The sequence below is a fragment of the Halichoeres trimaculatus genome, unplaced genomic scaffold (genome assembly GCF_033239565.1).
Source record: "Halichoeres trimaculatus isolate MK-OKI-2021-1 unplaced genomic scaffold, fHalTri1.1 fHalTri1_scaffold_6, whole genome shotgun sequence".
NCBI lineage: Eukaryota > Metazoa > Chordata > Actinopteri > Labriformes > Labridae > Halichoeres > Halichoeres trimaculatus.
Genome location: NW_027437184.1, coordinates 12,543,508 through 12,555,066, shown reverse-complemented (window position 1 = coordinate 12,555,066; position 11,559 = coordinate 12,543,508). Strand labels below are relative to the sequence as shown.

General features: G+C 38.6%; 1 protein-coding gene across 1 annotated transcript; it reads left to right on the top strand.

Moving 5' to 3' along the window:
* Positions 1-1,816: 1,816 nt before the first annotated feature.
* On the top strand, positions 1,817-10,237 carry rabgef1 (RAB guanine nucleotide exchange factor (GEF) 1). The gene is made up of 9 exons (XM_074672829.1): positions 1,817-1,946; positions 4,150-4,341; positions 4,543-4,754; positions 5,219-5,382; positions 5,471-5,552; positions 5,709-5,841; positions 6,034-6,125; positions 6,743-6,999; positions 8,843-10,237. The coding sequence occupies exons 2-9, from the start codon at positions 4,163-4,165 to the stop codon at positions 9,260-9,262; spliced, it is 1,539 nt and encodes a 512-aa protein (XP_074528930.1). The 5' UTR covers positions 1,817-1,946; positions 4,150-4,162; the 3' UTR covers positions 9,263-10,237.
* The last annotated feature ends 1,322 nt before the right edge of the window (positions 10,238-11,559 follow it).

The following is an 11,559-nucleotide window of genomic DNA, read 5'->3' as shown; positions in this document are numbered from 1 at the left end:
TTTTGGCCATAAGTCTTGGAAATTTTCAAAAGATGTACAAACATTCATAGTTTTACTTACTTGTTGGGAAACCTGGTCAAAAAGGACAGATAGAGCCAGAGCAACAACTCCAACTCCTCCATGTGTAACCCTGCTGCTGCCTCCCAGCTCCTCAGCCAGGCTGAGGCTGAAAACAGTCTGCTGCTCACTGCTCATGCTTCGTTTCAAGAAGGCATATTGATGCTGCAGTGCAGCTGAGGAATCCATTGAGAGGAATGTGGTGAGAACAGGATCCAAGGAGATATCTGGAATGATGCTGGCATCTCGAGCAACGGAGAACAGCTCCTGGACAGTGGCTGGAGAAGGAAGACACAGACTACGACCCGTCAGAATCATGGCTTTATCTGTCAGTCTAGTCAGTGTGTGCTTGTGCAGCAGGTTTGCATGTTATCTGTATTTCTGACCCTCTCTATGTTTACTTTCCTGGGTCCAATCGATGTTATCTGTATGTCCAGTCTGCCAAAATAGTACTCATAAGCAGAAGTACATGTACATTTATTCAAACAAGAACTATTATTCCTGCTACTTTATGCAGCTTTTATAACTCTTGGTGTATTTTCTGATTTCTGTTTTCAGGTACATGTCCTATTTTCAATAGAAAATGAAATGTTCAGTGCAGTTAGCTGACTAAAAACAGCAAAAATTTCACTTCCCCATCTGGTTTAAAAATTGCAGAAATGTAATCTGTGGTGCATGCAACTACATGTAAAGCCAACGATCTATAACAGACACATTCAACAGTCTCTCAGTTGTTTTCTTCATCATTTCTCTCAGTTGGTGCAACTTTTTTCTCTCCTGCTAAAAGTTGAAAGTGCAGGGTTTATCAGATGAGAACCCCATTGGACTAAAACCACAGTTTACAATAATCAATACTTGAGGTTCACCAGTGATTGGGTAATTTTTTGTCAACACAGAAACAAAGACCTTTTAAAGACTGAATCTCTTTCACAGTAATGTAGACGGTGAAATGAACTCAAATCAAAAATCCTCATGTGGGTCTAGTCATATTGGCAGTTGGACACAACAGCTTCAAAAAATGTTAAAGAAATTTCAGCAGAAAAAGAACACACACAAACCAAACAAACAAAACTAAAATAAACAAACAAAAACCCACACACAAACAAACAAAAGACGGAAGTAATAATGCAAGCACAACTTTATTACAGGTTAATAAGCAATAGGATGAATACAAGACGCAATATAATTTTAGTTCACGTATTGTAAAATTTTAATTTGAAAGCACATAATGTTTTAACTAATAAATTTATCTTTAAAATTTATATTTTTTTAAATTTCAGTTGTAAAAGTCTCACAAATCACCTGCTTATAACGAAGTTTGTAGTAGAATATTTAACATCTAAGTTTAATATCAAACAAAAATGCCTTAAAACTATCAGGGAAATTGAATTTTTTATTATTATTTGTGGCAGTTGCCGTAGTTTGTATATTAAAAAAAAATTATTAGCATTCATTTTATCCTAGTTTTTTTTTTTTTTTAATCTTTTTATTGGTTCTTATTCCTAATATAATTTTCAGATTTTACGTTCACGTGACACTGGCTTCGCCGCGGTTGGCCACATGACGTCATTAACCAATCCTACAAAATTAGCCCTCGTTGCGGCAGTTTGTAGACCCCTACTTGGTTACTTATTGAACCAGATTACCAGTACCAAAAAAAACCATCTTTTTATTTATAACTCAAAAACTCCTGGTTCATTTTTAGACCTAAAATCCAAACCCGGGGAGTAATACTGTGTTTTGTTTTTGTTTTTTTGCGGTTCCTCGGTCGCCTCATTTCCGGGTTGTGGTCATGACACGTCAGAGTTTATACCCCTCCCCTTGTCGTCTCACATAACAGCAGCAGAGAGGAGGTCTGCTCGTGCAGGTGATCGTTGAAAACACAAAAGGTGAGTACCTGAGTTGCACTTGTATGATCATGACATGTTATTGTTGCACGTTAACGATATGGTGGCTTTCTTGGTTTGCTAACTCCTCCTGTTTTACCTGTTGTACTAACTGCAACATTGTAAGCTAACTAAGCCACAGCTGCGGTGACAAATCAATGGAAAACTGTAAAACTGTGCATGATTGCAGGCATGCACATCGAGTGTTGAGTGTTAAGTGTTTAAGTGACAGATGTAGTTTTCACAAAACAGTAGGGTTTACTACATTGTGAAAAGATTGAGATTGAAATGCCTGTGAATCATACGCTACATGGCCTTCACAGCTATGAAAGATTTCAGCATAATGTATACATAATTCTTAGGTTAGATCAGAAATGGGAAACATTGTCTTGTGTGCTGCACCTGAATCCTGGAACTAGACACACAACCGGCTTTAAATTACCCTTAAGACTATTTTATTAGTAATGAAATGTCTGAAAACAAATATCCAGTAGATACTTGTTGGTCATTTTAGGCTCAAGCAAGACATTTTCTTCATCTTTTCTGTCATCATTTAATCTTCTGAATTTTGCATGTCAGAAAATATTTTTCTAGTGAATTTGATAGCACCTTTTGTAAAAGACTTGATAAGATTACTAATAGGGGTTACCCTCAATGATCGCTCAAGTTGAAGTAAAAGGTCAGTGTTGTGGGGATTTTAGTATAAAAAGTATAAAATGACATTAATAAAAACATAAAATAGTATAAAAACTGTTATATAAAGTAGTATAAAAACTACATTCATACAGTTAGAGGCTAAGCTGAGGCTTGTTATAAAGTAATAACACACTTTATATTGTGTTTTTCTTCACATTCTCGCCACATCTTAACCATGTAAACAGAACATACTGCCAAGTGTCCCAGGTAAAGTACTTAATTCTTCAATAGTGAACCAAATCCTTCTCAAACACGCTGACCTAGACTGGATTGTTTTGCCAGGTCAGGGTCCAAAATCTCTCACGTTTTTGGTTGGCATCCCTAGTTGAAAAGTATTTCTATGTGGTGATTAATTTTCTTTTTTAATGACTACTGAGTTGTTTTTCAAGTTAATCTCAGTGCCAGTACTTAATGACTGATCCAGAAAATAATGCTCATGCAAGGAGTTTTTGTCTCTATGGCATGTGGTACCAGCAGTGAAAAAAACAGACAATGATTATATTGCAATTTTAATGACTGTGACTGCTTTGAGGGGCTAGTTGTCAGATGAAACAAAGAAACACCTTTTACTTACTTAACTTACTTAATTAACTTTTGACTGAGTCTTATAAGTTATATGTGTTATATTCAACAGGGTATGTTACACATTATACTTAACTATTTATTCTTTTTTATACCCTTGTTACTGTACTACACAAGTTCTTTTGTTGTAAAATAGCTGTACATTTCAGCCCACACACTTGTGTCCATGATTCAGTCTCATTATTTGCCAAAATATATTGACTTCATCATTAGATTAGAACCTTTATTACATGTCTGTTACACTGTTATTAAACCAGAAATAATAACACATTATTGCTGAATCATTTATGTCTAGTAACACTGTTCACATGCTTTAGAGCCACTGTTCTTCAGTTTATCTCTGCAGTTTATCCCCTCTTATATTATAAAATTATTATTGCTGCTTTATGTACTGCTGTTTGCATTCCTTCTACTCAATAGATACAGTTTACCTTGTTGCATTTTCCTTTATATATTTGTGAGCTTTTAGCTTTATGTTTGTTCTCCATTATCGGCACCACGAGTAAATATCTGTCTCTGCAGCTGCTACTTGCTCCAGGATGTTCACAGGGGTGTTTTTATCTTTTTCTGTCTTCTGCTTGGTGCTGGGTTGAGCACAGTTGGCTGTAATAGATCTTTATGTGTAAACAGCTGACTAAAGACAGACATGATTAAAGAGAACACTTTGTAAACTCCCCAGCCAAACAAAGATTGAGCTTTTAAAGTTTCAGAATTTGACCTCCAGCAGACGTGGTAGCATCTATTATCTGCAAGAAAGTCTTTTCTAATACAGGGTGTGAGATTTGTGCAAAAGAAACAGAATGTACAAACTGTAATAATCTGAAAATCTCATAATTTAATCCTCCAGACGGTTCTGTTGGGAGCAGCCCAGTGCATACAAATACCCTAATAATCACCACAAAAAAAGATGATGAATTTTTCATTCCAGTTTTTCCGGCATCATGAGTCAGCGGACAGAGCGACGGGGGATACATGTGGACCAATCAGACCTGCTGTGCAAAAAGGGATGTGGTTACTATGGAAACGCAGCATGGCAAGGCCTGTGCTCCAAGTGCTGGAGGGAGGAGTACCAGCGGGTACGGCAGAAACAGATCCAGGACGACTGGGCCTTGGCAGAAAAGTAAGACCGTCTGGTGCATAAATACATTCACCATCTGGGCTGAAAAGAATTAAAATTTTACCAAGCTGTTTGTCGCAGCACAGACACTTATCCACAAGCACAAGCTGAGCCTGTGAGATGTAACTTTTCCTCTGTTAAACAAACAGGTTGGGAACTGTGTGTCTGATCGTTCTGCTTTCCGACATTTCTGCGACTCTCCAGGTTGCAGAGAGAGGAAGAGGCAGCCTATGCAAGCAGCCATGGAGCACAGACACAGTCTCACCCTCAGTCCACAGCACCACAAACACACCCAGGACATGCCTCACTGGGACCCTTCTCCAAGTTTGAGGAGAAGAAAACCAATGAGAAGACGCGGAAAGTTACAACTGTGAAGAAGTTCTTCAGCCCTTCATCACGCACTGCTCCCAAGAAAGGTGAGACATTGACCCATTAAATAAACAAATAAGTGCAGCTTTTAGTCTTTCTTTTGTCAGTGATGAGATTGTTACAGGTTTCAGGATTCTTTCTGATGCACTCTGGGTCAATATTGAAGTATAGTGTCTTTTTGGGAGACTTTGAACAGAGACTTTGTTGCTTGTAACATGGATTTTTCATAATCTGTGCCCTGAAAACACTTTTGATAAGAACGATTGATCAGCTGATTTGCATACAAAAAAATGAGTCATCAATCAGTAATTTGAGGACATTGAAACAAGAAATCCTTATCATCACTTCAAGATAATGTATGGTGAACTAGTTGTTATTCCAAACAGGATCTTGAAATGAACCTTTTACTTTTTCATATCTGATGTTTTGTGATGTTCAAATATACATCAAAGATTCTTGACTCTGGTTTCCTTTCCTTGCCTTTTTTCAAAATGAAATATTTCCACAACAGAAACCCAAGAAGTGAGGACTAGTCCGTCTCTGAGCCGCCATGCCAGCTTTGAGACAGACCAAGTGTCCAAGGACTTTGTGGACTTCCTAAAAAACCTCCAGAAGCCGGGGCGAGAGATCCATAAGCAGTGCAGAGCCTTCATTGTGAACATGTTGAGCAAAAAGGTCTGTTGAGGAAGATGTCATTTTGAATATTACCCGTTGTTGTGGCTAGTTGAGAACCATGAGACACTCTGATTTCTTGTCTATTTAGGACCTGAGTGCTGACGAGCTGTCAGAGTGTGTTCAGGATTTCTACCAGAACCTGGCCGACCGCCTAATGAGCCACTATAAAGGTCTGTTTAGAGATACAGCCTGTCCTTGGTAACAATCCTTTGGTTGTATCTTACACATCTACCAACACAAGTAGTATGTGCCTAATCAACGCCAAATGGAGAAAAACATGCTTCTTACCTACTTCTGTGTAAACTTTCATAATCTTTGCTCACCAGGATCTTCAGAGTCAGTAGAGCAGGTGATGGATCAGGTGGAGAAGTACATAATGACTCGTCTGTATAAGAGCGTGTTCTGTCCGGAGACCACTGATGATGAGAAGAAGGACTTGGCCACACAGAAGAGGATCAGGTGGGACTCCTGGGGTTTAATTACATCCTGTTTAAAGATTAATTTTAGCGAGGGCGTTGGTTTCTTTTTGTCACTTTGTACTTCTGTTAAAATCTGTGTGAGTCTGTTTGTGTAACTAATTACATAACAGACATTTTTAGGTTTTCTGTTGCAGGAACTTTACACTTCCTCTGCTGATTGTCTCTGTTTCAGGGCTCTTCACTGGGTGACCATTCAGATGCTCTGTGTGTCTATGGATGAAGAAATTCCTGAAGTCTCTGAGAATGTGGTCAAAGCGATAACAGGTCAGAGCGAATGTTTGAAGCTGCTGTGTGACTGCATCTAATTCATCCAACGATGATCAAAGCGCATGTTTCTTTCTGCTACGGCATTCATAACTTCTCCTCACTGCTGCATTCCTTGGTTTAATGGTGGCCATTCCTCACACTCTCAATTTTCTGTAGACATAGAAAGAAGAGCTTTTAGTAAAGATGTCTTTTTAAAGGCCTCTTTTCAGCGACAGTGGCTAATAGCTGTCACATCAGTCGGTCATGAGCAGATGGTCACACTGAACTGGACGACAGCTTGCTACAGCAACAAGATCCAGGGTGTCTGAACAGCTGAACTGCTTAGCTACATTCTTTTCTAACTTCAAAACATGAAAACCTGTTTTGTTTTGCGTAACAGAGATAAGAAAAGTAAACCAGTGACACCAATTACAGGCTACAAACTCAGCTACAGCACACTTTTTACTCTTCCTATTGTTCTGGTCTGTCATATTTTAGACAAACAGAAAGACTTGAAAACTAGAGTTGAACAGCCAAAAACGTTCTGACTGAGGGTGAAGATTTCTGCAGGACGTTGGCCGATGATTTGTCGATCCACCCAACTTGTAACTTGTTTTTTCTTCAACCTTTTCCAGACATCATTGAGATGGACTCAAAGCGGGTTCCTCGGGACAAACTTGGCTGCATCACACGCTGCAGTAAGCACATTTTCAGCGCCATCAGGATCACAAAGAACGAGCCAGCCTCAGCAGACGACTTTCTCCCTGCGCTCATTTACATCGTGCTGAAGGCGAATCCTCCACGGCTTCAGTCCAACATCCAGTACATCACCCGCTTCTGCAACCCCAGCAGGCTGATGACCGGAGAGGATGGATACTACTTCACCAACCTGGTCTGTGTTTTATTTTCTAAAGATTCAGTCTTTGTCAGAGCTGGTTCAAGCTTAAGGCCTCTGTGTGGATTTCCCCTTTGATGTAAAATGAAGGAAAAACTTACCTGACCCGTCTCAAATGCTCCAAAAACGTCCTTCTTAAAGCTCCTTAAACAGATAAAAATTTATACTGATGTCTCTCAGTGGGCCGAAGAAGCCAAACCAGACCCCGAACAACAACTACCCTGATGATTTATAGAGGTAATTTAAATAGTCAGCCCCTGTTAAGACTGCAGGGAAGATTTTTTCTCAGGAAACAGAATTTCAACATACTCAGGACTGGATCCGCGAAAGAGACTAGTGTCCACAGGGGGCACAAGTCAAGTCAAGTTGACTAAAAAGCCACTCAAATTGACCAAAATGCTTTGTAACATTAAAAAAAGGAGAACATCTGAGTATTAAAACAGCTACATCTTTTAATCAGTCAGAATATCCTCTTTCTTATCTCAAAGACATCAATCTTTAGCAATGACACACATTTCTCTCAAATTCCTTTTATTCTTTTTGAAGAAACTTGGTGAATAAAATCTCTTCTAATTCAGGTGTTTGAAATACTTTGTTTGATGCTTAATTAATTTACAAATATCTACCCAGAGTTTAAACGGTTCACCTGAGCGTCTCTCAGGAATAAAAAGGATTTGACCTTTGAAGAATTGTTTTTCAAATTTGTTTATTTTGTAATATACATCTTTGTAAACAGTGATTGCAAAAGGTCACACATCCATGCATCTATGCAAAAAATGGACCATAATGTACTTCAAAACCAGACTAAAGTAAGAAGTCTTTAAAAGAAAAAAAAGAAGAAAAAATATAAAGCTTGGATAATACGTAGCAAGTACTTAAGAAAAGTATAGATTCTTTAAAACAATACTCAAGTGAAAAAAAAACTAATATTTGCACTTTGTTATATCTGGATTCTGTACTTTATTTTTTTTTTTTAAATAAACCCATCTGTCTCCTGTTTGAAGGATGACCAGAGCAGTGTTTCCCCTACCATTGTAAAAGGAGGGTGGCCTGCCCCCCCACTGGGGTTGAGTTTATTTTATTTTCCATTTAGCGCCAGATCACAGCAGAAGTAATTAACAGTTACTTCTCTCATAAATCAGGTATATGCCTTGTTTTTTTTTATTTAACAGACTAAATAACCTTATTCTATCAGACAGAGAGCTGGGAAAACCACCACAAGAAACATGTCCCAGCGCTTTCTCTGTGAAGATGCAACACTCGATCTCACAAAAGAAAAAAGAAAAAAAAAAAAAAAGTAGAAGAGAAGTAAAATGGCTCATATGAGTGCTGTAATTATGTGATGTAACATAATAACAGTAACACTGAATTTCTGATTCTAAATTTTTGTAGAAAGTCAAGACAAGTCGTGTGCTCTCTTCATGGGATGGAGGTCCTCTGCTTGCACATTCTCAGAAATTAACAGATCTTGTGGCCATGTTCATTCAGCTGTATTATAATTAGAGGGTGTAGGGCGACAGAGTTAAGCTTCTTTTCCTCTGACTGTGAGGCTAGACTGGCTTCACCCTGTTCCACATCCCAGTGTGCGTATTAGTGTCATTTTTGTCTTAAGACAACAAGGCTGGCTGTTTAACTGAATTAATGGTGTTTATGCCAATTCAGGCGTTACCTCCAAATTGAAATGAAACGAGAGCTCCTTCTTTTACTTTCTGTCAGCAGAGAAACACTACAAATCTAAAAATAACCTGTTAATATTGAGGCTATCCAGCTTGGTCTGACTCAGGCGCATGAAATCATGCTTCAAAATCTCAACCCTCCTTTTCCTCTCTTTTGTATTCAGTGCTGTGCGGCAGCCTTTATCGAGAAGCTGGATGCTCAGTCTCTGAACCTTTCCCCGGAGGAATTTGAGCGCTACATGTCGGGCCAAGCCTCACCACGTATCAACAGCTCTGACGCTGAGTGGCCCGGCACAGGCCCAGCACCAGATGTGGCAGCCACCAACCCTGTCTTGGCTCAGCTCAACCACAACCTGGAGCTACTGTCTAGCCTCAGCAGCCGACAGGACGCTGTGATGGATGCTGCTCGGAGCCTGCAGGCCGACCTCCTCTCCTGGCCCGAGGCTGTGCAGCGCGAGGTTCACGACATCCTGGAGAAATACCCTCTGGAGATCCTTCCTCGCACTGTTTCTGCCATAGATGCCAATAACATGGACAATGACAACCTGCCACCACCACTCACACCCCAGGTGTTTGCTGGGTAATAGAGTTCTACCATCACTCAAATACAGCGAGGGTACTTCTCTGCTGCCTAGTCAGCTCATTTCCTGGGACCTGATTTTCATGGTAACTACCTTAATGCTCTAATCCTGAATAGTTTCAAGCCTTAACTTGCTGATCTTGTTTTGCACCTTAAACACACTCCAATATTTTGTGGGGAATTCTTTTCATTTCAGTGGGATCACAGTGTTAAGAAGCTTTGTTTGCAGGGGAAACATGAGCTGCACGTTTTGGTCCCTGCTAATCTTTGACCCTTGGATTCAGGCCATTGACCAGAAAAACAAATAAACCCCTGAGGAGACCACAGAAAATTAAAAATAGTCTACAAAGACATCAGAAGCAGAAATTAAATGGCATACAATGCATACTTTTAGATTTTTTTTACCCAAAATATGCATAATTTAAAACAGAAAGGTGCATTTTTATTACATTGTAGTATTTGTAGTGTTTCTTTTTATTTTTTACTACTTATAACTTATTGTTTATCAGCCATGACATGTTTTCCTTTATGGAGATGTACAATCATGGCTTTAAGCACATCTCACACTCCCATGCTGTGATTGGGTTGTTAATTTTTTTTAATTTTGGTGTGAACTTTAAAAAAAAAAAACCCCGTCCTCTAAATCAAATATTAATAAATGTGCTTCAATATTTTTACGGACAAAGGTAAATTTATGTCTTAAATTTAAACACATTTTATTTTTTTGGGCTGAGATTACAAGCTAACATAGCTTATTAATTTGTAGCATCTTAGGGAAGATAAATTCCCTCAAGAGGCACATTTTTAAGACATTATGGGACTTGAGCCACATTTACACCAAGGCTAACAGCTTTGAAACTGACTGACAGTCCCTGTATTATAGATAATAAGTTAGCTAGCTAGCTTACTGATGCATTAAAGAAAGTTTGTTAGCTAGCTAAGGTGCTTGATTTTACTTTTCTACTGAGTCTTAATGAAATGATAAAAAAGAGTAACAAACCTTTAGATGTAGAAATAATCTCTGAGAGATATACTGACTGATGCTAGCAGGTTGCCTGTGTATTAGCATGTTAGCCGTTATTTGCCAGCTACAGTGAACTACCTACTAGCCTCACAGGGGGCCATCTCTTAAAATCGTCAGAAAATAAATTAGCTGGTATGTCTTTCATGTACTGTGGAAAGTGTTTGATAAGAATACTGCTCTACAAAAACTTCACCTGAATCATTCTGCTGAAAAAGAGCTAACATTTATGCTAGCCCTCAATACTATGCTCATGTAAAGAAAAGATTAACTTTCTTGTGATAAAGTTGTTTATGCTTTACTCTTGTGTCGGTACTGTTAATTTGGAAATATAAAACACACCATCAGTTGTCATTTAACATCTAAAGTTTGATAACATTAAAAAACATGAAATCACTGCAGCTAGCTTACTTTCGACAGTATACATAAACCAGCTAATGACATGCACATAAATCTTGATGTGTTGTTTTCCTGCTTTCATGAGTATAAGTTACAGATGTACATTTAAAAGTCTTAAGATCAAGGTTTATTTCCAGGTTTTACTTGAAAACATCACACATCTAAAGTTATTGTGGTTTTTAATTATTTTAACTTCACTTCCTTTCACTACTCTGAGGTATCAGAACAATTATAAACTGACGTACTGTAAGGTTAAACTGTATTTGGTTTTATGTTTAATATAACCCTGTCTCTGACTGTCTTTACACAAAACACTGAACCACTCCTGAGAGAAACGTCATAGCTGCTTGTTGAAACTGACCCTTGGCTGTCTGTGGATTAGTCTGGATCTAGAAGAGCAGAGTGAAACCTGTAAGAGCTGTAAGATAACAGGGAACTGTGTTTTCTAAACATCCATTCCTGCTGTTATTCTCTTACCTGAGATCTGTTGATGGAACCTACTGGTTGGTGTTTTCAGGTTGCTTGATGAAACACTGATGCCCTCAAGGATTTAAGTATGTGTGTAAATTTAGGTGTGTGTTGATTCACTGAATAGCTGGCAGCAAGATGAGAGGGTCTGACGACTGAAAAATACTGTATTTACTCAGCTACAGTGAGAACATGGCCCTGTAACTCTCACCTGACATCGATCTGACTGTAAAAAATGCATTAAAACTTGCTCTACTCCAACAGCTTCCCTGTTCATTTGTTGATGCAAAACAGAATTTTTAATCAGAGACATTAACAACATTCACCAGCATGAGAATAAGTGCTTTTACTTTGACTTTAGTGATACACATATTTTTGACAGAACTCCATGAGATGTGCACTTTTATCTATTG

Coding starts and splice junctions, on each gene's coding strand:
- rabgef1 (XM_074672829.1), top strand. CDS start 4,163: ATGAGTCAGCGGACAGAGCGACGGGGGATACATGTGGACCAATCAGAC. Junction 5,383..5,470: donor TGAACATGTTGAGCAAAAAG/GTCTGTTGAGGA, acceptor TTGTCTATTTAG/GACCTGAGTGCTGACGAGCT. Junction 7,000..8,842: donor GATACTACTTCACCAACCTG/GTCTGTGTTTTA, acceptor TTTTGTATTCAG/TGCTGTGCGGCAGCCTTTAT.